Source organism: Neolamprologus multifasciatus, chromosome 5, assembly GCF_963576455.1.
Source record: "Neolamprologus multifasciatus chromosome 5, fNeoMul1.2, whole genome shotgun sequence".
Classification (NCBI taxonomy): domain Eukaryota; kingdom Metazoa; phylum Chordata; class Actinopteri; order Cichliformes; family Cichlidae; genus Neolamprologus; species Neolamprologus multifasciatus.
This window is the reverse complement of record NC_140443.1, coordinates 30,913,663-30,938,858: the sequence shown is the minus strand read 5'-3', so window position 1 is coordinate 30,938,858 and position 25,196 is coordinate 30,913,663. Positions and strand designations below refer to the sequence as shown.

At 40.3% G+C, this 25,196-nt stretch overlaps 1 protein-coding gene and 1 pseudogene across 4 annotated transcripts in view; one reads left to right on the top strand and one right to left on the bottom strand.

Annotated features, from left to right (window-relative positions):
* The first annotated feature begins 2,040 nt into the window (after positions 1-2,040).
* Positions 2,041-4,598, top strand: LOC146519096 (uncharacterized; annotated as a pseudogene).
* A 2,669-nt stretch (positions 4,599-7,267) lies between these two features.
* The window catches only part of mitfa (melanocyte inducing transcription factor a), a 33,145-nt gene continuing 15,216 nt past the window's right edge, over positions 7,268-25,196 (bottom strand). The window contains exons 1-9 of one of the 4 annotated variants that reach the window (XM_085159389.1): positions 15,643-25,153; positions 14,765-14,965; positions 14,573-14,668; positions 14,323-14,428; positions 13,947-14,030; positions 13,541-13,597; positions 13,264-13,339; positions 12,887-13,034; positions 7,268-10,150 (exon numbers count right to left, since the gene is read on the bottom strand). In XM_085159389.1, coding sequence (XP_085015515.1) covers positions 9,746-10,150; positions 12,887-13,034; positions 13,264-13,339; positions 13,541-13,597; positions 13,947-14,030; positions 14,323-14,428; positions 14,573-14,668; positions 14,765-14,965; positions 15,643-15,675 — 1,206 coding nt within the window. In that variant the 5' untranslated portion in view covers positions 15,676-25,153 and the 3' untranslated portion in view covers positions 7,268-9,745. Of the gene's footprint in view, positions 10,151-12,886; positions 13,035-13,263; positions 13,340-13,540; positions 13,598-13,946; positions 14,031-14,322; positions 14,429-14,572; positions 14,669-14,764; positions 14,966-15,642; positions 25,155-25,196 lie in introns of those variants that run through there. The other 3 variants (XM_085159387.1, XM_085159390.1, XM_085159388.1) reach the window with 3 other exon arrangements.

The window sequence follows — 25,196 nt, the reverse complement described above, 5'->3', positions numbered from 1 at the left end:
ACATTCGCAGCCTTCATATCATCTTTGATTCGGTCCATCCAGCGCTTTTTTGGTCTTCCTCGTGGCCTGTTGCCACTCAGATCTAATTGCTGGGCTGTCTTTGCGATAGTTTTTATCACTACGGGCAACATGGCCGTACCATTGGAGCCTCGCCTCCCGCATCTTGTCTGTGATCGGTGTCACTCCCCGTCGTTTCCTGACATCTTTGTTTCTCGCTCGGTCTAGTCGTGTGAGACCCAGAGGCCACCTCAGCATCTTCATCTCCATGGTGTGAAGGGCTTGTTCGTGCTTGGTCATTCCTGGCCAGCACTCTGACTTACAGTTTTGTTCCTCAAGATCCAATTGGTGATTTAAGTGTTCCAGAAATGTTTTGAGCAGTGTGTTTTGCCGATTTCTTTACATTGACACAGAAAAGTGGTAAGGAGAATGGTATTTTGTTAATGTGCTAGATGGAAGTTTGACTGGGAGACTAAGGTTATGGAAGAATCACAGATGTACTGCAGCACATCAACTTCCATGAATTGTTTCTTTATATCTTTAATGTTGATTTCTTCATTCAGACTAATTTTTATCATTCTCTGCAAGTCCTTCTGCTTCTTTCCTATTTGATATCAAAGGGTTTTCAGTAGATTGGTCACTTGCCTTCATCATTCTTTGGTCTTCATGACCAGTGGGCAAGTGTTGAACTATCTGAATCTATCTGAATTGAAGAGCCACCTCCACAGGACAAGACTCAGCAGTCCATCTGCATCTTAAGGATAAAGGACACTCTTTCGAAGATGCCAATGTTTACCTTAATTGAACGAGTTGTCAGTCGCGGTAAACCCATCAGCAAAGTGTAGGGGGGCGTGTTTGCGGTCACGTCCAGCGGGTGTGTGGGCGGGAGCGTGACACAGTCACTCCACCTCAACTTACTACTGCACAGACTCTGGCTCCAAAATGGCAGCCTCCACAAGCGGGATATTTTGGTTTCACTTTTGCCCAATCGTCCATGTTTTCTACAGTCATTGGTCTGAAATAGTGATTTTCTTTTTATGAAATAGTTTTTTCAGTGCTCTCGCAAACTTTTGGAAACATGTTTTCCCTTTCGGTTTTTCATCTTGAATCTCAGATTCTGTGGTTTCCAGTAGAGATGGACCGATCCGATATTGCATATCAGTATCGGTCCGATACTGACCTAAATTACTGGATCGGATATCGGAGAGAAATAAAAAATGTAATCCGATCCGAATCACCACCCAAAACGTGCTACATGGCCTAACCAAGCTTAGCGCATTGGAGCAGTATGCATCATTTGATAGAGCGGCTGTTGTCTGCGAGACCTGCGAGATTAAATTGTATTATAATGTACAAAACAGTGTTGTCATGATTTGAGACGAGGACCCAGGGACAGAGAGACTTGATGAATTTAAGAATCATATGATTTATCTTGCCTGGCTGGGCAGCTCTCTGGGTGCTCAGCACCCCTAAAGCCCTGTTGGAAACTCTACTAACTAACCTTATAAATAAAATAAGATAAAACAAGTTCAACATCAGTAACATCATAGCACCCGCCCAGCTGTATATAAACTCCGTCATGCTAGCTAGCACACAGTATGAGTTATTGTAACTGACTGTAAAAAGTCAGCATAACGAAAATAAACTCCACCTAAACTTGGTTTATATCTGACCCAGATAGACTGCAGGTTATAACTTCTTACCTGAAGTTCAGTTCACCGCCTCGGGTCTCTGCTCCTCCTGCCTTTCCGTCATCCACCTGCCAGCATGTTGCACCTGCTCGCCTCCACCACTTGCTAATGTTACTGAATCTGTGGAAGCTCCGCGTTAGCCACCACCAAACAATTGAGTTATTTTTACACATCTCCCAGCATTTGGCCAATCCACCACCTTTCAGTGTTTATACCGTTACGGAAAAAAACGGGAAAAAAACCCCATCGGCCCATAAAAACGAAAAATCACCGTCGGCCCACCGGGCAAATGCCCGGTATGCCCGATGGCCAGTCCAGCTGTGACTGCGCGGGGGGGGGGGGGGGTCTAGCAAAGTTTTGCCAGGGGGCAGGTAGGGCATTAAGTAACGCGTTAGTGTAACTACGTTATTATTGTCGTAATGAGCACGGTAACTAGTTATGCCAAAATCAGGAACGGGTTTATTGTTACTGGGATTTAGATAGGGTCGTTATTCGTTACTTTGTGTGTTGCATTCGACTTACCTCGTAAATCTTAACATGGACCTGGGAATGATGTCACACTCTGGTTAGCCTTGTCAGAGAAGTCGGGATTCCAATATGGCGATGCCCTTGAAAATGGTTGTTTTGCTAGCCCTCTACAAAAACAAATTACTACTAAACACATATGCAGCTCATCTGCAGTCTGGAGTTACCTACATCTTACTACTCGGAAGGCAGAATTTTGCGAGTCCCGAGTACAATCAAAAGCACCACAACTGCAGTTTCCGTGTTGGACGTAAAAAGCGCACATGACGCTGTGACATATGCTAGAATCATCCCGGCCGGAAATGATGGTCCAGGATTGGGGTTTCTCTCGTGGAAATATGCACATTATTTTTCCTTTCTGTTGGTAAAAGACAAGAATATTGTGGTGAACTGTACTCTTTGTGGAGGTTCTACAACTCTTTCAACATCAAAGACCAGCAATTCTAATCTGATGAAACATCTTCAGAAACAGCATGCATCTACCAAGTTAGTCGAAAAAGAACCCGAAGGTAATGTCGGTGACTCTAGCTCTGCTGAGCTATTCCACCAAAACAACGAAAGCTTGATTTCACACAGCCTGCTGCACAGTCCATCACCCAGCCACAGCTACACAGGCTGATTGGCAGGTATGTTGTGGAAGACATGAAACCCATCTCAACGGTTGAGTCCCATGCTTTCAGACAACTAATTAGTCATATACCTGGGCGAGGGAGAGCTGGGAAGGCACCATGCAGAAAGACATTTTCCAGTTACCTAGACCAAGAATATGCCAACATGGAGTCAGAGCTCAAAAATACACTTCACAAGGTAGACTATATCCCCACATCAGCAGACATGCGGACTGTGCATAATACTTTTTTTCTTGGTGTGACCGCGCATTGGATAAATGCACAAAACATGAAAAGTGAGAAAGCAGCGCTGGCATGCAGGCGATTTATGGGTCGACATAAGTATGACAGTATTGCATCTGAACTGAACAACATTAATTCATCTCATGGCCTATCGTTTAAAATCACATCAACTGCAACGGATAATGGTTCCAATTTTGTCAAGGCTTTTAAAGTGTACCTGCCACCACCTGAGTCGAATGACTCTGAAGATGAGGAGGATGAGGTGACTTCTGTTTCCATTGGGGATGTGCTGCAGAATGGTGCTGATGATGGTGATGGCGCGATTTCTTTACCGCCACATCAGAGATGTATATGAATGATGAATCTTATCTCTTGCTCTGATGTGGAGAAGTGGCTATTGTTTGAAGCTGCAACAAAAACCATCTACAGAAGTGCCACCACAAAATGTGCAGGGCTGTGGAACAAGGCCAGTCGTTCCACAGTGGCTGCTGAGATTGTGGAAGACATTATTGCAAAGAAGCTACTAGTACCTTGCACAACAATGTGGAACTCGTTCTATTATACTCTGGAGAGAATTTCAAAGATACCTTTGGTGGAGCTGAACACATCTCATCCACACTACATTTGAAATGTTTCAATGAGAGGGAGCATCAGTGTATCAGCGAGTACAGTGCAGTTATGAAACCACTTACTGTAGCACTGGACATTCTTCAGGGAGAAGACCATTGTTTTTATGGCACACTCCTTCCCCCCTGGAATTGCTGATGACCAAGACTCTGGCTATAAAAAATGGTCTGCAAATCCTTGTTGGGCTACCAGATGCAGTTGTCCAGGTAAGACATGATATTTTCTTTTGTTTATCTTTAATGAAATGTATTACTCAATTGCTTTTTATATTGTGCTGTGCTGTTGTGTCACATGCAAGTGAATGCTGTTACAGTTTGAGATTCTTAACCCCAATAACTAAATAAATAAAATAAATAAATACAACATAGTAAAATGCACACTATTTACAAATTAAAATACTTGCTGTGTCATTATTACAGGCAGTCAAAACAAGGTTTGCACATGTCCTTGGAAGTGAAGATGCTTTGCTGCCTGCTGTGACACTACCAAAATTCAAGCTTCATTGGTTACATGACCAGGCGCGGACGGACCTCACAAAGGCACGTCTGCTGGTAGAGTGCCGAAAACTTTCCAAGCAACATCAGCTACAACCATGTTCCAGTGCCACCAAGACAGCACAGCACCCGAGTTCTTCTCCTTTGAAGAGAATGAGGACATATATGCCACTGCTGAAGCTGAGGTAGCCGAGTACCTCAAATCAGAAGCAACAGGGTTGGACTCTCTGAAGCATTTCCCGATGATAAAGAAACTCTCTTAAACTTAATGCAGCTACTCCTTCTAGTGCCCCAGTTGAAAGGCTTTTCTGTCATGGTCCCCGCACCTCGCCAGCTGACAGCAGTCAGGCGCTATGTTTTGTGTTGTTTATTCTCCTCTCTTGCCTCTGCTTTCTTTCTCTCCCGTCCTCTCCCTCTCTCTTTCTCCTGCCGGGGCGGAGCTCAGTATGGGCTCCCGCCCCTGGCCCACGCACCTGGGGATGATCAGCACACCTGCCGCTGATTACGAGAATTAGAGTACTACTTAAGATGGCGAGTCTGCTCTACTCGTTGCTGGATCGTTGAGCCATCAGCGTCAGTCGCCCTGCAAACCTGTAATTTGAACTCGTGAGTACTTCTGAACCTGGAAGCTGACTGTCTCTCTATATGTGTGTAGATCTCCCCTGGACCCTGAGCAGCTGTGACTGAGCGTGTGCAAGACGAGTGGTGGTGAAGAGAGGAGCTGTTGTCTGTGTATGGAAAGCCCCCACCCTGGACTCCTTCCCCTGTCACTCCTGGACCCCGAACCCCGACCCTTTTCCCGAACACCTTTGTATATATATTGCACCTGTGGGAATCACTGTAAATAAATCCACTCTTGTTTGAAGGAACTAGTGGTCTGCGCCTGAGTCCGCTTCACTAACCTTGACATTTTCAGCCTGGGAAGTTGTCTGATCGTAAGTTTTTTTGAAGCTTCTCCTCTTGAGGTACAATTGTTGATTTGAGGGAACCAAAGTTGAGAAGTACTGATATGATAAAGATGTGTTTCCTTCAATGGTGCTCTACAAGGTCAAACAGTTTAATATTTCCAAGTGAAACTTAAACCACTGAAGCACTTAAAATACCATTATATTTTATTTATCTACATGACCTGGAGGAAATATTATTTTGGTTAAATATTGACTATTTGACTAGGCTGAAAATACTTATTATTTTATTTTATTTATATATTATTTATTTTATTTCTCTTTGTCAGGCTGAGGCTGTAGCCCTCTGGGAGGCACTACAGGAGCCTCCGGACTAAGACCACCAGGTACTGGAAAAGCTTCTTCCCTACAGCTCTTCAGACTCCTGAACTCTGCCTCCTGACATCTGACCCACATTAAACTCACAGACTGAACATACACACACCCACAACCACCTATAACTGAACACACAATGGACAAAAACAAACAAATGGACATACACACAATAATAACATGGACTGAACCACTGCTCACAACCACTAGCACTTTATACAACCTGATTAGAAATTATCCACATATCTAAACTGCACCACTGTAGATGCTGTATAGACAGTCATTCTGTACAATATGATAATTACAATTCCACAACTGTTTATAACTTGCATAGTTCATATTTCTGTATAGTTTTCATATTTATATCCTGTTCATAGCTTGTACACTCACTACAGCCTGTACATACTTATAGTTATAGCATATTCATAACATACCTTCATAGGTGTACATTGCAACATACCAATAATAAAAAGACCAAGATGGCGGTGCGAGAACAACGCGAGGCTCAGTGTCTCTCCAGAATCTGCTACTGCATTCCGTTGCCCTGTACCTGTGCAATGACAATAAAGTTGAATTCTATTCTATTCTATTCTATTCTATTCTAATAGACCCATATTTTGTACCCACATACCTATAACAGACCCATTTCTGTAATATATCTTTATTATGGCTAAAGCACTTTCTAAATGGATGCAAACTGCATTTCGTCACCTTGTATTGTGACATGTGCAATGACAATAAAATTTAATTCTATTCTGTTCTATTCTATTCTAAAATACTTTAAGTTTACCCGTCATTACTGAACATGAGGTCTCCAGTTGGTGCAGTTCAGCAGTTAAGTTTACAAAGAATGGACAAACCTCACTGTGTTTCTGTTGAACCATTTTTGCACTATTCTGATACCTACAGCTCCTAAATGGTCTGAGGCACAGTTTAATGTTGGCACTGCTAAAAGTATACTTTCTACTCATTTCAGTGGCAAAAATGAATATATCTTTCAAAAGTTTTAACACACTGTAAGTCGTCTTTTGTGATCCAATGCTTCTTCCTAGTGATACTACCTACAATGATTAGATTTATAACACTGCTGCACCAGCCCCAAAATGATGTGTTTGCATTTGTAGAGGGTTGGAACAATAGAAATAGATTAAAACAGACAGATAAAAAAGTGACACATCAAAAAAACATTGTTAATATCTAATTCAGTTTCATTCATTTCATCATTAACTTGCACTCACACTACGACACTGCCATTTTAACCATTTTCGGTTCAGGCCATTAGAGGGCAGAGTGCACTTGTGGCAGGTTAGTGCTAACATGTAAGCAAGCTAGAAGACTGGCATCCTTGCTGGGTATCCAGTTAGGGAAGCAACGCATTAATAAGAGAATTATGGGTAAAACCAAAGTTACTTTCCCTAGTAACTAGTTGCTTTGAAAGTAACGAGTAACTTGAAGCAACTGAGTTACTTTTGATAGAAGTAACTAGTAATGTAACTAAGTTACTAATTTAAAGTAACTTACCCAACACTGGTCATAAGGGCAGTTCTTCAAGAGCCATATATTCAATGCGGTGGTAGTTATTGTGAAAAGTTTGAGAACCACTGCTACAGACTATAGTGTACACTGTACACCCTACTTACTGGTTTTTGATGCGTCAGTCTGCATCTTTCAATTGTGTGTTTCCGCAACAGCTTCGCACCACCCAGGCAGCAAACATTTGAGTGCAGTCCAGTCTTAGGAGCACCTAACATACTGCACAGGACCCTCAAGCTTCCAGGCATGTGGTAGACGACCCAAGCTTAAAGGATAAACCGCCCGCAGTGGTGAGAGGAAAAATGACATGTATGATTGTTATTTATGTGTAATGTATCTGTACTCTCATGTCTTTCCTTGACTTTTTCAATTTACAGGTACACGAAAAAATAGTAAATTAAGAGTTATTTGTTTGTGTATGGTTTGTGTGTATTATAATGCCTCATCTTCTGCCATTAAAACTCTGTATACATAAAATATAAAAATTAAATTTTCTGTAATACCTTAATAAAGTTTTGATTTCCATTTTAATTTTTTTTCCTGTTATTCTCATGTGTGTGTCTAATCATTCTAGTAATGACAAGTTAGTAATGGCATAACAAAGTTTTAGTTGCTGAAATTTTGGATCCCTATCATGTTATAGGTGGGTCCATGGTCTTAATTCAACATCAGTATATACGTATTGAGCGCCTGTCATCTCCTCTTTCAGCCTGTTCTCACTCCCGAGGCATAACATCCTGATGATTTGTCCTGAGGAACGCGGAAGGCAACCTTCAGCGTTCTTATGGTACGTGCCGGGTTATGGGTGAAATACAGTAGAATGATGGTCTCGCGGTAAAACACGTTCCAGCCATGTATTCCAGCCCTAACCCTAACCTTATCCCTAACCAGCACTTCAATGACATTAAATAGCATTTTCCAAAGTGATTTGAGGAAAATGAACGAACATGTGTGGATTGATTTCAAACGGTTCTCATGCTTCCTCATGTGTCCGATCTCATCATTCAGGAACGTTTTGGGTGCCCGGAAGCGTAACATGTTGATGATTTGTCACCTAGCACAAAACATTACGCCTCGGATGTGAGAATGCGTTGCCTCTCCATCTCGTCTTTCAGCCATTGTCCCCCACTGTTGACCTTGTCTCTGGCTATGTCTACACTAGCACGGATAAATTTTAAAACAGCGTATACGCCAGAAAACGCTCTGCGTCCACACTATCGTTTTCAGAGTTGTTCATCCACATTGATACGGCCGAAAATGCTTGTGTTCCAGTACTGCACATATGTGAAACTCGAGACAATTTGACCTGCGTCATTTCTGCCTGCCGATTATTTACTCTGAAACATCACGGCAGAATTTTGAGGAAAAGCACCAAGTTTTTAAAAACGGACTAACAATGAGGTGGAGTTGTTGCTGCGAGTAACACAAAAGTACAAAGTTGCAGAAGCGAGTGAGAATTAAAGAATTTGAACAAAAGCTATCTGGAGCATGTACAGATAGTAATCTGTAATAATTGAGAGCAAACAAAACAACTGCTGTATAATGCCCTTCACTATCTGCATCACATGACAAAATTGTGTCATTGTTTTCGAAAAGCCTCCGGGCTCGCTGTCCACACTGCGACACAAAAACAGCATTTTCAAATGTATCCGCTTTGGAGAGCGTTTTCAAAATGCTGTGTTTTCAAAATGCTGCGTTTTCCCTTGACCAAAAACACCATCTCAGTGTGGACGGAAGGCCAAAACGGAGAGAAAAAGATGCTAATACATTTTCAAACAAAAACGTATTAGTGTGGACATGGCCTCTGTCTTCATGTTTAGTTTCTGTTCACAGTGAACATTCATTTTGTTTTCCTGCAATGAGGTTGTAGTGAATGTTCTCACCTGATTACTGTAATTACTTACTTAATACGTCTTTAATATATCTTGCGGTTTTACCATTCTCTACTCAGCCCTAAATGCTATTATCTTCTTCTCAGTCCCCCCACAACACTCTGCATTGGGTTTTTGTCTCTCTGACCCTTGTATTTAAGCTTAACCTTGACTGGATTTCATCGGCATGTCTTGAGTTTGACACATGCTTTATATTGTCATTTTAAAGAAGCAAAAGGCAAATCTCAAAGTGTTAAGCACTTGTACAGCACCAGATGCTTCTCCACTGCTCTCATCAGCATAGAAACCACATTCATATAATGTAATTTCAAAAGTTCTACCCAGTAAATGAGTATAATGTGTTTTATTATGTGGCCCTTTTTCTAAAAGATTGCTCTTTCCTCATAATACAACAACCACATAGTGTAAAAATTACTTTAAATAATACATGGATTTCTAATACCAAAACTTTTCTTTCTAAATACTTATTATATGTAGTATTTCCAAATATTACAACATGTGCCAAGTTTTGGATTTTATCAGCAATACATTTTACATATGCATACTTTTGTCATTTTGGCATTGCCACCAGGTTCACCGTGTATTTAGAAAAGATATGAAAAGTTTGAAATATGACAAAAATAAACAGATTTGCAAGTCCGAAATAAGACTGTAGTCATGTTTCACAGACACTGTATATTACATGTCAAGTAATTTTGAGCTGTCTGACTATGTAACACTTAAAACTTCTACACCAGTGTGGACAAAAATAAGAAAAGAGTTGAGTTCTTTAATCCATTCACATTGATATCTTTAATGTAGGCGCTACACTGGTGAGTTGCTACAAATGTAAATGTCAGTGCAGCTCATGCTGTTGGGCTAACATCCATGCTCTTTCTCCTCAAAACTTGAGCTGGAAGTGTGGTGGCTGTCGATGTTGCTGGAGATATCTGGGGACATCGAGGACAGCAGGGGATCACTGGGGGAAATTGGCCCTAGGGTGTTGTCCCTTACCAGCTCCTTCATTTTACACGCACTAGAGCTGCCGTAAGGGCCAGGTTCCCCCGCATCTGCTGGTATATGGTCAAAGGTGATGGTGCCGTTGTTGAGGTCTAATGTGGTTGGAGGGGACATGTCAGGGGCAGAACTATGCTGGTAGAGCTCTGATGGGCAGTCACCAAGGACAGGCTCCTGCTTAATGGCACGAGCCATTAGCTCTGACGTACAGACAGTTGGGGATGACACCACTGTAAGACCATGAGCACGGGCTTGGATTTCCAACTCCTAGATAGAGATAGAAACGGTGGAAATGTTGCAATGTTTTAACACTGGAACAAAAAGTACATCTATGCTAATCAACTTCAAAATCATGTTTTGTGCAAATTTGCTAAGCCAGCATAAGACCTGGAACACAGAGCAAAGAAGAAAATCCAACTAAAGGCATCTTTTGAAACTCACTAATGGTAGTGCTGTATCTTGTTTGTAAAGTGCAAAACAACTGGTGAAAAGGGGGAGGATGCAAATACACTGCCTGACCAAAAAGTCGCCACCTGGACTTAACTAAGCAAATAGGTATGAGCCTCCTATTGGACAATTACTGCATGGGCGATTATTGTTCATCTGGCAACAAGTTATTTAACCCCAACTGGGCTCAGTGCTCGGGGTAAGAAGAGAGGCAGATGAAGTGATGGAGAGACAGTAAATGCGTGTGTATATGTACGTGTGTAAAAACTTCAAATAGTCAGATTAACAGCAACAGTATTTTGTCTATATCGGCCATTGTAGAAATAATCACATATAAACAATAACGTGGCGCACAGCGTCACATCAAAAAAGGGGCACACCTTTGATGTTGCATCTCCGTTTTCCTCGTCCACACGTAAATGCAAAAACTGAGTTTTCTAAAGTCTCCACCCTGGCAGGAATTTTAAAAAATCTCAGTTTTCAGTGATCAAAAACACCGTTTACGTGTGGATGAAAGGTGCAAATGCATAGAAAAATCTGCGTTTTCAAAAATACCCATGTACATGTGGACGTAGCCATAGACTGGCCACCACAGAGTCCAGACCCCATTGAGAATCTGGATGGAAATAAATCTTGTGACATTGCAGAAACACCCCCATTCTTTGCGGCCTGTTGGAGCGGGGGGCCAGGAGGAGATGGCCGCCCGATTGGGGTCTGGAATGTGGGGCCTCCCTGCTGCTGCCGAGTCGGGGCAGTCTGCTTCTCTCCACCCCAGGGAAGAGGGTAACACCACCTGGGTCTGGGTACCTAGACCTGGGGCTTAGAGTACGCTTGGGGAGTGTGATTTTGTGTACAGTGTCTCTTTATGTGTGTCCCCATGTTGGGTGAGTGTTGAGTAATTGCATATGAGAGCATGAGGGTGGGAATGGATGTTTGTATCTGGGTGTGCCTGTATGTCTGTGTCTATATGTCAGGTTCGGTATCAGACGCCACCCCTCTAGGGACATCTCAAGCCCTCCAAGGTATGGAGGCCTATCTCCCCCCACCACTTCCCCTGCCAGTGGCAGACGCCCTCAGATATCGGTACGTTGGTGGTTCTTTGTGTCCAGTGATGGCCGTCCAGGTACCCACCGGCTCACTCCTTGTGGCTGCTTGTCGGGGCCTGGAGCCTGGGGCTCGCTCTGGCCACTTCGGGGGTGGGGTGCCCTCGGCCTCTCGGCCTGGGGCTTGGTCACTCTGGCGCAGCTGGCTGCTGGCGGAGCTCACGGGCACATCACTGCAGCCCCCCCTGGCTTCTGCTCCGCGGCTGCTGGGTGACTCCTCATCTGGGACTCTCCTCAGCTCTTTCTGGGACAGTGGCGCAGCTGCCCTTCTGTTGGTCTTCCTTGGTCTCTTGTGCTCTGAGGGCCTCTGGATGTCTTTTTGACCTCCTCCGTACCCGCTTCATGCCCTGGAGGACGGAGCTGTGGCTCCCCACACCCTCTAGCAGATCATTACAAGCGCTTTCATGCTCACAGGTGTACACACGGGTGCTCACACACACAAACTACACCCTTTTTGACTCCTACCTCAAGGCACACTGTGCGCTGTTGATCTTACGTGCTGCACAATGATGTTTAATGTTTAGTATTTACTGTTATATTCCCATAGATCATCGTGATGTTGTTTATTATGTTGCTCTTTTTTTTTCTTCTGCTTGTTTTCTCTTTTTTCTTTCTCAACAGGTGATCCAGGTGATTGATATATGTATTTTTTTCTGCTTATTTTGTTGGTTTTTGTTGTTTGACCTTTATTACCTTTCCTCTTCTCTGCTGTTTTTCTTTCCCTCTTTCTTTCTCCCTTTCTTTTCCCCAGTCAAGTCTGTCCCGTATTTAGCAAAGTGAAAAAAAACCCAAAAAAACCAAAAGGTGAATCAAATAGACCATTACGGCAAGGCTGGGATGGTCCATTTGGTAAAGTAAATCCGTTGGGCATCTTTCTTTGTCTTTAGACAATAATTCTGATGGCAAAAGAGCCAAACGGGACAGGCAAAAAAAAAAAAAAAGACATTGCAGAAAAATATTGAAACAATGCCAGAGCGAATGCATGCCGTAAAGGCAGTCCAACGAAATAATATAGTGTGTGACCTTTTTATTTTGGTGACGACTTTTTTTTTGGTCAGGCAGTGTATGACCCAAATTACTCAAAATTGGCTGAAGCATCTGTTGACTAGAACAATTTTTTTTTCCAGATAAAACATTCTCTGGTTTTGCACACAGGTTCTTTTGCCACCCTTCATGCTATAGCTGCCAAGCTATACTGGCTGCTGGCTGGACAGGATAATTCCCTTATATATTAGAATGTCAAACACAAGTAGCTTTCTACATATTACCTGTAATAGATGCATTAAAAGAACAAGCATTTGTTAATTTTGTGTAAAATACTGTACATCTGGGATCAAGTAGATTTTTGCAGATTACTGTACTAATTTTGTGGTTTTACGTAAAAAAAAAAAAACATGACCATAATACTTTAAAAAAACCTACATAACGTCTGCAAAGCCTTAGAGTGACCCACCTGTATACGCAACATGAGATGCCGATTTGCGTGCTCCAGCTTCCTCTGTCTGCACTCAAGCTCCTTGGCTCTCTGCTGCTCTCGCTGTAATTTCCGAATATAGTCCACCGAGGCTTTCAGAATAGTGCCCTTATTCCAGCGCATGTCTCTGGGGTATACATGAGACAAATATCTACAGTCAGACTCAGCTGACCAGCTGACCAGAACACCTCAGGGTTCTTTACATCCTGCTGAGCTAAACGGCAATTGCATTTTAAAGAGACTTTGAGACATTAGGATGTTAAAACACGGTTAATGCATGAATCACTACAGTAGGCAGACAAGTAGATGGCTGGGCACATGCATCCATTAGCATAAATACATGCAAAAACACTTACGGATCATTTGACTTGGGTATTAAGGTTCCCAGCTCTTTAATGCGATCATTGATGTTGAATCTCCGTCTTCGTTCAACTAGAATGCAAAGTAAGGACATGAACTGTGAACACGGATTAATAGAACTTTACAAAACAACTAGAAGAAGAAAATTAAGTATAAAAATAACAAACTATTTGCTTTTTAGGATATTTAGGCAATTGTGTAAACCACTACACAATGAAGCTACTAAAATTAAACATAGAAAATTGAAATTCAGTTATATTTTGATTGCCTTACTTAAGTTGTGGTTGTCCTTCTTCTGTCGCTCTTTTGCCAGAGCACGAACTTCAGCCTCTGTGAAGCAAAAGAAGGCTGAATAGCAGTACTTTAGACAAAAGCATTTGATTACAATGTGATTTAATCCAGAGTAAATGATTTCATTTTATAGGTTTGTATTTCACATGCTTTGAGGTTTGCTTAGCATATTTGAAATCTGTTAATCACAAGCAATACAAAAAATAACAATCTGAAGGCTAGAACTGGAAAAAAGCTTAAAGTTTGCATCTCAGATTTTGCAATATACAGTAGTATGATGTGTGCAATTTAAAAATACACAAAACACTCAACATACAGTTTCTGAAAGTGAAGTTTTACAGTTTACAAAACATTATGTCTTTTTTTCTCTTCATTTTGCTTTGCTTACCTACTGGAAAGCCCTCTGGCCTTTGATAGTTTTCATATTGGCCACAGGATCCAGGCTTGTCCAGTACTTGCTTCATGCCAGGAGCTGGAGTAATTATTTGGCACATGATTGACTTAACAGTATTTTGTGCACTTCTAAATTGCACACAATATTGACATCAGCCAAAAGTAATCTATGTATTTAGATGTAAAAGCGTCTGAGTGGACTGGGATTACGTCATACAAAACAAGGTTATGCATGTATTTTATCAGCAGTAAATTTTTAGGCACAGAAAGGTCACAGAAAAGTGTACTAAACTGAGTGTCCACAAATATACCTGTAGTAAAGGCTTATACTTTTTCTAATCCAAATGCTCATAAATTGAGTGTTAGTTTACCAGTGAATTCCCTTTTAATGTTGGGTGGACAATTGTTGATGGCGAGGCCTGGTAGCTGGAGACTTTGGTTGGTGTATACATCCAATAAATTTCCTGACACAGGTAGCTGTTGGTGTTAAAAATCTGTCATTATAGTGTCCTCTTGAAAAGAGCAACTGTCATATATTTTATTTAAACTCAAAGAAGAAGGTGTCAACATTACACACTTTGGTATTTATTGTAGTATTTATTTTATCTTAAAATAAATTACCTGGTTGTTCATTTGGAGTCCCGGATCCATCAATCCAAGAACATCGTCGTTGTAGCTTGACTCCAAGCTAATAATATCATCAATGACATCATCCATCTGTATAACACAAAGGCACATTTCATGAACTCCTCACTCTCTGTCGAGACATCTGCATGTAAGGATACTGAATGTCCTCGAAGTGAGCAGGTGTACCTCTTTCTCACAGTTGGAGCTGAGGGTGAGCAAAGCCATGGGACTATTGGGTGCACTGCTGCCAGGACCGGGTGGCATACTGTGTTCGGGGGGCTGGCTGCCAGCTTTACCACCCAGGGTGGTTGACAGATACTGCCTCACCTGCTGCCGCTGAGCCTGCTGGATGTGGTATTTGGTGGGACTTTCCAGGTGAGTCTGGACCTAAGTGGCAAAGTCGTAAACATTAGACCACATTAGTTTTGGATTTATTCTTTGACTAAGCTCGTGTGATACAGTTAAGGGTAGGGAGAAAAATACACTGGCACGTAGAGAAAAAAATAGATTTAAAAATTAATGTTTTCATTATAATAATTCAAAACATCTGTTCCAGTGTGGTAAAAGCACAAATTAAAAATGCAAGAACTCAAATGTTCAAATGTTTCCAGCTTCAAAGTTCAACTTACAAATCCAAATTAATCACACTATACTACTCTGTTAATTAAAATAAAACAGCCTTTTAAAAACCAAATAATCTAACGTGCTTGCTTTGCAACATTACGGTGATAAGATGTTGAATTGTCCAAACAACATTTCTTTTACATTTTTTTTCATCAAGTTCTCTTTTTTTTCTAAAAGAGCACTATATAACATTTCAGCACCTCCCCAACTCGTGCAGCAATTTAAATACGACTGTGTGTAAAACAGCTTCCCTGTCTTCATTTAACCAAAGACTTGTGAACTGGGTACACATAATGAAGTATTTAGAACTCAACCCTAATCTTCAACCTTAAGTCCTGTTTTCAAGCGCAGCAAAGATATTTAGACTCTTTTGGTGTAAAAATCGCATCTACTCTGGTTTTTTTTTTTCAAAATTTTTAAAAAATGTCAGCCCATCTCACCTGATAGTGGCTGTATTCAAGCATCTCCAGCATGGTTTTTAGGTATTTCAGAAGTTGAAAATAATGCACATACAGTACAATCCCTTTGTCTTGTTAGCTTACACTGTGGTCCACAGATAGCTTGTGCAAATCTGACAGCAGTCACTGGTCCTGCTTAATTTATCTGATTTTTAAGGCTCATTAGTTATGCAAGTTAAGAAATGGAGGAGGACACCAAGACTCATCCCCCCACTCCTGTGTTGTTCCAAATTAGCTATGAATTTATGTCTTTATACAGCCCATTTGACGTCACAACCTGCAGCTCACAAAGGAGTCTTTCTACTGGTTGGCCAGTAGTCTGCGAACCGAAGCTTGCTTAAGGCCAACTAACATTTAATCTTTAGTTCTGCTCATCCAGTATAAAACATTATTTGTTCTGAACACCCAAAACACAATTGACACCATTGTTTCACTATGATCTAGCCATACGAAAACTCAAACGTATGCTGTTTTTCCCTAGCCCCATCCATTTAAAAATTTTTTAGAGGTTAATTACATTTGATCATCAGCAGGTAAAAGTTAAAGTCACATTGATATCATGTATATATCTGAGGTGAATGTCTTGTTTTAGCAGCAAAATATTTTTTCATTCCTGTTTTTCCTATCTGGCTACAGTTTTGTGCTGCCTAGGTCAATTATCTTTGTATTTAGGAGAATTAACTTGGAACTGAGCAAAAGTGAACAGGGATTTGTTGCTTTTCAAATCTTTTATTGAACATGCTTAATTTTTGTGAATTGGTTGTCACCAAGTTCAGTCAATGGTGCACTGCATTGAGCACAGAGGGTGTGCTGAATGACTTGGAAAAAATGTTTTGGCCAGATATGCATGAAGCGTAACGCTGGTGGAAGTCGCGTTGTTTTCTTTCAACTGAAAAATTTACACAGATGGTCCTGATATGAATAAATCTTTTGAAGAAAAAAAAAGACAAGTTGGCTTGTCTTATATAAAGAACCGAAAAGTAGTGACCCCTTATTGGCCCTTAACAAGCATAAAAGATGGAACATGGAGATAATAATACTGAAAGCTGGGAACCAGTGCTGTTTTACCCAGCCTTACCAGAAATGGAACTATCAGGAACCAGAGATACACTGTTTTGGGGCGCCAAAATACTACCGTAAAATAACAGAAAATAACTTTCTCATGAAAATACAGTTATTTTCAGTAATGAAAATAGAGTTTGTCGTGCTAATTTTACATGGGATTCTGCCTTTTCCAAGTGCTTTTAGACATTAACTTTTTAACGTGATCAAACAATGAAATTACCTATAAACAAGGTCATGGGGAAACAGCAGAAAGGCATTACCCAGGGTCGAGAATAGTTGCAATGCTTGTCCAACAGGTGGTATAGAGCCACATGTCACCAACTCGTGGCTTCATTATAGGAGTGACTTGCAGTTTCGGGGAAAGAAACCACTGAAGCTCCTTGACTTCAAGCTGCTCCTTGGTGAAGAGTTGATTACTCAGGCTCAAGGAGGAAGTGCAAATGACAGTGTAGATGACTATACTCCCCCACTCAAAAGTGGAAACCTCAGCCAAATGAAGCTCTGAGACACTATGATGCCATCCATCTTCCAGAGATGGTGGATGAAACACATGCATCAAGATGTCGCAGATCCAACTGCACGAGCAAAACATACGTGATGTGCACAAAGTGCAAGGTATTCCTCTGTGTTTCCAAGAAGGGGAATTGCTTTTTGAAGTATCACTCCAAATAAACACAACAGAATTAATCAAAAGTGATGCTGGTCTGTGGATGTTAACCTTGTTCTTAGGTTTACCTCTTTTTTGGGGGGAAGCAACTGTTTGCCATCAAAGTTCCGTTTTACATGTTTGGCCTTCCAATGTCCTCTGCAGTGGACATGTGATATCTAAAAAATAAAAACTTTTTTTTCTAAAAAAAAATGATTTCAGTCTTCTGATTACCTTACAAACATTGGGGGATTTAAAAAAAAATTTGATTGGACAACATTTTTTTTCCTGGTAGTCAGGAGGATATTGATGACACTTTATTTATCAATATTTATTATATGAGTATATTAGGTAAACCGTAGGTGCTGTGTTTATCCAAAAGATTGATGCTTAACTTGTGTTACATGTAAAATAATATCTGGAAGCAACAAGGGAACAATGGTGTAAAAAAATAAAACATTGCATTTTTATGCTGGCTGAGCTTTTGTCCTTTAAGCATGAAATACATAAACTGGATAGTTTAAATAAATATGTCTTGCGGCCAAGCTGCAAGCCCTGGAACTGGAAAATGAATTTAATGTGGAAGTGACACAAACTGCAACTCCTCTAGTGGCCCATGTGGCTGACTTCATAAGCGAGTCAGCGCGCACAAACGTACATGTTAATTGGCTTTTTAATGCCAGGAACAAAAACAAAATTGCTCTTTATGACTATTTTCCTTTCTCCTTAATAACAGGCATCATTTGACCTTCAATTTGACCTTCTTCTGTCAAGAGCGTCCCACGGTGCTACAATAATTTTTCACAGCTTCAACTGGAAAAAATGGGAACAAATTATGTTTGCTGTTTTTTCTTGTGATACAATATTTGAAATTTTAAAACTGTCACGGCTAACAGAGTGAGCCGTGTGGAGAAATAAATGAGGACCCAAGAGCAGGCACTCGCTGAGATGTGAAGGAGGTTTATTGTAAAATAAAACACAAGGAGAGGATGGCAAAACGGAACTAAAGATAATCTATACTGGGTTAAACTAAACGGCAAACCTGAACACAAAGGAAAGTGGGCGAAGGCACATGAAGGTAGACAGCAGGGAGAACACACACAGGTGGGGAACACAGCTGGAAGTAATTGACAAGACGCGATAGGGCAAGCAAAACTGAATATATTCACATGAGACAGGGACCTTCACAATAAAACAAGAAACAAGGACAGAGACTTAACCCTGAACTAAACCTACACGAAACACGAGGGCACAAAACACAAAACCTGACAACAAAACTCTAACCAGAATAAACTGAAACAAAAGATTATAATATTCAAAATGAGAAAACTAAAGAATCAGAACATAAACCATAATACAGATAAATACCAAAATACAAGAAACTGAAAATGCTGAACAAATGACCCAAAACCGTGACAAAAACAAACAAACAAACAAACAAAACACTACATTTTTAGAAATATTTGTGGGCGCTTTCTTGTTTGTTTGTTTGGTTTTTTTGTACTACTTGAACACTAAAGTGGCCGTCACATGAGATGACAATGCCAGCAGTGGCCCACGGGTCATTTAAGTTATAGATGCTTCCACTAGGCAATATCATTCAAAGGCAAAGCATATATTTTCATTGCTATGCAGATGATACCTAGCTTTCATATCTATGAAGCCAGATGACACACGCCCATTAGGAATGTCTTAAAGAAATAAAGATCTTGATGGTCTCCTATTTCCTGCTTCTAAATTCAGATAAAACTGAGGTTATTGTACTTGGCCCTACTAGCCTGACACAATATATTATTAAGTCTCCTAAAACCTCCCTGAAAATCATTCAGGGTCGATTCAAAATGCTGACAGGAACGAGAGAAAGAGAGAACACAATTCTCCCATATAGGTTTCTTTACACCAGCTCCTTAAACCAAGATTTGGAAATCTCAGCCCAAGGTCTCAAGCCGCATTTTATCATAAAGACCCCATAGTAGCATATCACACCAACAGAGCACTTTGCTTTCAGACTGCTTGTTTACTTTTGGTTCCTAGAATGAATCTGCTTTTAAGATAAGGCTTAAAACATTCCTTTTTGATCAATCAAATGACCCTGAAACCTCCCTTAGTTACGCTGCAATAGGTCTAGGCTGCTGGGGGATTCCCATGATGCAACATGTATACACCATCTGCATTTAATCATTAAATGGTAAATGGCCTGTATTTATATAGCGCTTTACTAGTCCCTAAGGACCCCAAAGCGCTTTACATATCCAGTCATCCACCCATTCACACACACATTCACACACTGCTGATGGCAAGCTACATTGTAGCCACAGCCACCCTGGGGCGCACTGACAGAGGCGAGGCTGCCGGACACTGGCGCCACCGGGCCCTCTGAGTAGGCAACGGGTGAAGTGTCTTGCCCAAGGACACAACGACCGAGACTGTCCAAGCCGGGGCTCGAACCGGCAACCTTCCGATTACAAGGCGAACTCCCAACTCTTGAGCCACGATCGCCCCATTAGTTATTATTGATCTCTGGCTCTCTTTCACAGTGTGGCGTTTGTTCCGTTTCCTTGTCCTCAACCCAAATTATTATTGAACATTTTCAACGTTAATGTTGCCAATGTTCATGAAAACAGACTAACCATTTTCACTGTACTGCTACTATTTACAGTTTTTGCAGTTTTAATGAGAAACTTCATCACCACATTTATTACATTACATTTTTATTTAAGAAGGGCAAATAAAGCCCACGTTCACAGACACCTGTCTTTTCTGTTTGTAATAGTTAGGGTTGAGGACATTTCACTCATGATGACAAGCAACATTAGACTAGCTGTGCATGTTCTTGTACCACCGACATGGTGTCAAATTTTCAGGCCATACTTCACAGAGGGGTAACATTGATGTCACGCCAAATTATTTTCCATTTTGGGCTCTGCAGATTAACCATTAAATAAAGTTCCACAGTGCTACCAGTAATTAAATCACTCATTTGAAAGCAGATTCAATGTTTTTGCTAGGAAAACTGAAGCATCAATTATTTACACTATTTCACATTGCATTTTGTGATTGTCAATAATGTTTTATGTCTGCTTTTACAAGCAGAAAACAACTGCAAAGCAAGAGGTACTCTGCACTGAAAGCTCTTTGTGTGCTTCTTTTTTCATGATGAAAAATAGTACACTATCTCTATAATCTCACATTTATTCAGAGATCCTCTCGATGACGCTTTTTTGACGAGGGAGCTCATTAATGTCTATATGAGCTACTGCATCTCGTGTAACGCTGATAGAACATGGAGCATCACGCCTTTGTCTGAATTAGTGGAAACTCAGTAAAAGCTTGAGAGGTGAGCACAAACAGAAGAGGAGCCCCCTGGCTCGACAGAGGTTTATACAATAAAACAGAGAAAGCATTCTTTGCAAACTCATAGTAGAACGTTTCTTTGTCTCTTCTTCACAGCTTGGCCTTTTCCTTCAGCAAAACCTTTGGGTCCACAGGGAACTATTAACAAGGGATCTATTTCATCTATCCCTACAGCAAGACGAGCTCTCACTTTATTCACAGACTCTTTGTGAGACAGAGGTTTATTACCTTCTCAAGGAAAGCACATGGGTTCGTGCTTTAAACTAATGCCTTTAGGACCAATAACATTTCGAGATAGTCGTCACTCTTTGACCCCTGAAAAGAAATACATCCATTCATATCACTCCACCAGCCCCACTCCACTGTTTCTAACTTCCTTGGCAACCAGCCACACTCAAAGCATTTGGTCAAAAGGAAGATGCTAATTGTGTGAGCTAACATTTAAGAATATGGCTACAGTAGCGGTCCTGACTACTTAAGATCTTTCCTATCTTAGGCAATGTGAGTCAGTAGCAGAAGTACAGTAGATGGATTGAAAAGTCAAGCATTAAATTAATTATTTTAGAGTTCATATCTTGAGTTTGAGAGAACAATATTAGTGCAGTAATTCAGCCATGTGCTCACTGAATTTGATCATGGTAGCAGCAAATCCATTTGTGATATTCCTTCCCTTTTTGATATTCCACTATCAGCTCTCAGTGATTGCAAAGTGGCAGCATTTAGGAACTACAACAAGTCAGCGACAAAGTGGCAGACCATGTAAAGGCACCAATGCTCTGTAGACTCAGTAACTGCAGAGTCCAGCCTTTCACGGATTATTATGTAAAACTACAGAGCCCCATAGTTTACAATAAACACACACACACGAAAAAAATTCAATTTCTCTGGTCACTAGTCAAGCTAAGCCCGACTGAAAGTAGTATTAGACATATCCAGGACATACACATCTCAGTGCTATCAAAGCACTACACGACTAGTAATGGGGGTCAACAAAACTATATAAAACATATAAACAAAAACGGACGACCACAAAAGTTAAAATGAGGTCCATAAACATCAAAAAGTCATCTGTAAATTCTTTTTTTCTTTTCTTTTCCAAGTAAACCCACAAAAACACCACTAGTCATGCTTACATTTTGGATCATTTTGACTATTTTTTTTTATTGTGTTAATTTAAAAGGCAAAAATTAATAACGCCTTATAAGGAATTTAAAAATACTATACTAGCAAAAAATACTAAAATTTTCTTCTGCGTAATTTTCAGTAGTAGAATAATTGATCTCCAACATAATATCATTTTTGTAAATATAAAGCTTTTGTATTTATGGAAGGAATTCACATAAATACAAACACAAATATGAAAGTTTGTGTTTAAGGTGACAAATTTCCCAAAACATATTTTCCTGACAAATGTAAGACATGAGCTGTGAATATATTTAGTACAGGTATTAGTACCTTGACTTTTTCTGATAATTCAGTAGAGAAAATGTCAGTGCCCATAAATGATGCACTGCAGGATTTTAGCATGTTCAGTTAACGAACAATTAAATCTGACACATTAATGCATGGTACCGTCAAATTTGTTATTACTTTTTACCAGCACAGATCATCTAATCTCTGGACGTTCACAAAGAAAAATCTATTGTGACATACAGAACACATGATGTGACTTATTTGTAGTTGATTCTTTACTTCACTCTGCAGTGCTAGACTCAATCTTAGGGTTCCTCCACCTGCCAAAACCTATTCGAACTACTCATAACACCGTGAGACATAAAGAAGCAGACAGAACATACAGGTTAAAAAGGTAACTTTCACCTCAACTTACATTTCCCATTTTTTGTTGGTGAATAACTGTTCTTAGCTTAAATAATAAAGTTACCAAAATGACATGCTGCTAAGCACAACAATGCTTATGTTGATTTAAATGTCAATGTGGTCATTCATATCAATGAAGAATATCTAAAAATGACATTTTTATTAGTCATAAAATAACTTTTACACATCTGAACAGACCATAGTAGAATTATTAAGATGGACTTTTCACATTTCTGCCGTTTATTGTGTGTGTATTAAATAACTTTTCTAATAATAATAATTCTGCTTATTATTATTAGATAATAAGCGGAATTATAAGAGAGAGACCGAGTCTCTCTCATATCTGAGAGACCGAGACAGACCGAGTCTGTGGCATCCTTGTCAAATGAAGCTGAACTCCCCACTCTATCTCTGAGGGAGAGGCCAGCCACCCTTTGGGAAAAAGCTCATTTTCGCCGCTTGAATCTGCGTTCTCGTACTTTCGGGCACAACCCAAAGCTTGTGATCAGAGGCTCCAGTGCGAGCTGGATGCCACCACTCGTTGAAGCCAACAGAACCATATAATCAGCGAAAAGCACAGATGAAATTCTGAGACTGCCCAAGGTGAAGCCTTCAACCACTTGGTTACGCCTAGAAATTCTGTCCAAAAAATTATGAACAGACTCGGTGACAAAGGGCAGCCATGGCAGACTCCAGCTCCCACTGGGAACAAGTCCAACTTATTGCTGGCTATGCAGATCCACCTCTTGCAACGGTTGTATAAGGATCGAATCGCTTGTAGCAACAGGTCAGACAAATACGTGACCCGGGACATTCATTGCCACAGAGGACAAAATTGGGTTTCTTTCAGTGCTTTTTAATATCAATAAGGACCAAAATCTGTAAGAAACGTCTTGAATAGAGGCTTTATTATATTCCTCACTTGCCATACTTCACTCATGTTCACAAGAATATGACAGAATACACTTTCCTGGAAAATGGAAAGTGCTTTTCCACTTTGCTTTAGCTGTTTATTCATTTGCACTGTGAAGACATTGAGGATTCCAATGAAAGCTTCATTCTTCCACATATTGATGTGTTTAATTTCTCATGAGACAGCAAGCTTCTATCTGACAATGAGCCATCTCATTCAATTGTCCTGTTACTTTTGAAACTATGTATGATGGTAATATATGAACATTTAATGTAATGCTTTTGTTAAACCCCTTGAATTAACGCTGACAATCAGCCCTTTAATCAGATTTTACCCTGGGTTAAATTCAAATGGTGCTTTAATCAGGAGAAATTAAGGAAAAACAAAACTATTAAAAAACGCTGTATTTGTCTTTGAAGTTCACACAAAGATACAGCATTTAACAAGACAAAGCAGTCACATATTTTTACACAACCGTGACCACTGTTATTCCAGAAAACCCCGAACACAGAACACAATCTCTACTGAAGAAATGGCCCCCATTAAAACTTTTAATGTTTTAGTATAGGTCGCCTCCGCCTCCCCCATAGCTGCCCACCCTCAAGGGCTCCTCTTTTTTACAAGTACCAATTTAGCCTTTGTTCAGACGTTTTTTTGTTTGTTTGATGTAGATACAGTTATGAAATCCTTTGTGTACGTTGCAACAGAATACATAATAAACATAATAAATAAAATGTTACTGCGAAGCCTCTTTTTGAGAAAATTGTTTATTTTTCAAGAAGGCAGCAAAAACTCTCATATCCAAAGTGGTCGTAAGAAGGATTTTGAGTTGAACAACCACACTATGTTGTTTAGACATGGCCTGAAGGAGTCAGTTTGCTCTCTTGGCCAGTGCCCTCACTAACACTTCTCTTTAGCAAAGAGCAGCTACAGCAGAGACAGGCCAATTCATTAGGAGGAGGAGCTTGGGACAAAGACGTGTTCTTTTTTCTTTCCCTAAGGCTAACGGGTAACATTAGAAAGAATGTAACATCCTCTTCCAAGAATGAGACACACAGTCCAGTCAGTGTGGGATTAGAAACATGCACTTGCTTAAGTTACAAACAACAGAGCTTAATTTAGCAGCTACATAAACACGCTGTCTGGCTGTCATGTCTGATGTGGGAGCTTTGCACTAGACTAAGCTTTGAGTTTTAAAATTGAAATTTTAACCAAGCAGCGTACATTTCCATCTTGCCATAATGAGAAGGGCCACGCACTTCCTCAGTGTCAGCATTTACAGATGAAATGCAGTATTAAAAATATACAAATGCTATATTTTAGGTTTGAAAATTCTTGTCATGAATTTGGAGACTTGTTGAGACATGTCCTACTCTTGGTAAACGTTATCTCGAAGGATCGACTGGCTCTTCGAAATTGAGAACAGAGCTTTAGGTATACTCTGAGAAATGTAACAAACAAAAGACTCTCTCTTTGGTAGTTTACAGCTCAGTCTGAGCCAAACCCAAAAATCAAATAGTACAAAGATCTCGCATTATTCAGCTTATGTGCCTGAAGTTTGAGGAAAAGGTCAGTGTAAACCACAAAGGGCTGCACGTGGACTTGAATCTGATGGGTTTTTTATTTAGGGCCATCAAATGACTTTGGAAAATCTTTGATGGCACTGTTGAATAAATTCAATTTTTATGTAAATTAGTTTACATGTTATTTTAAAAATCTAATATAAAACGCATCATATAA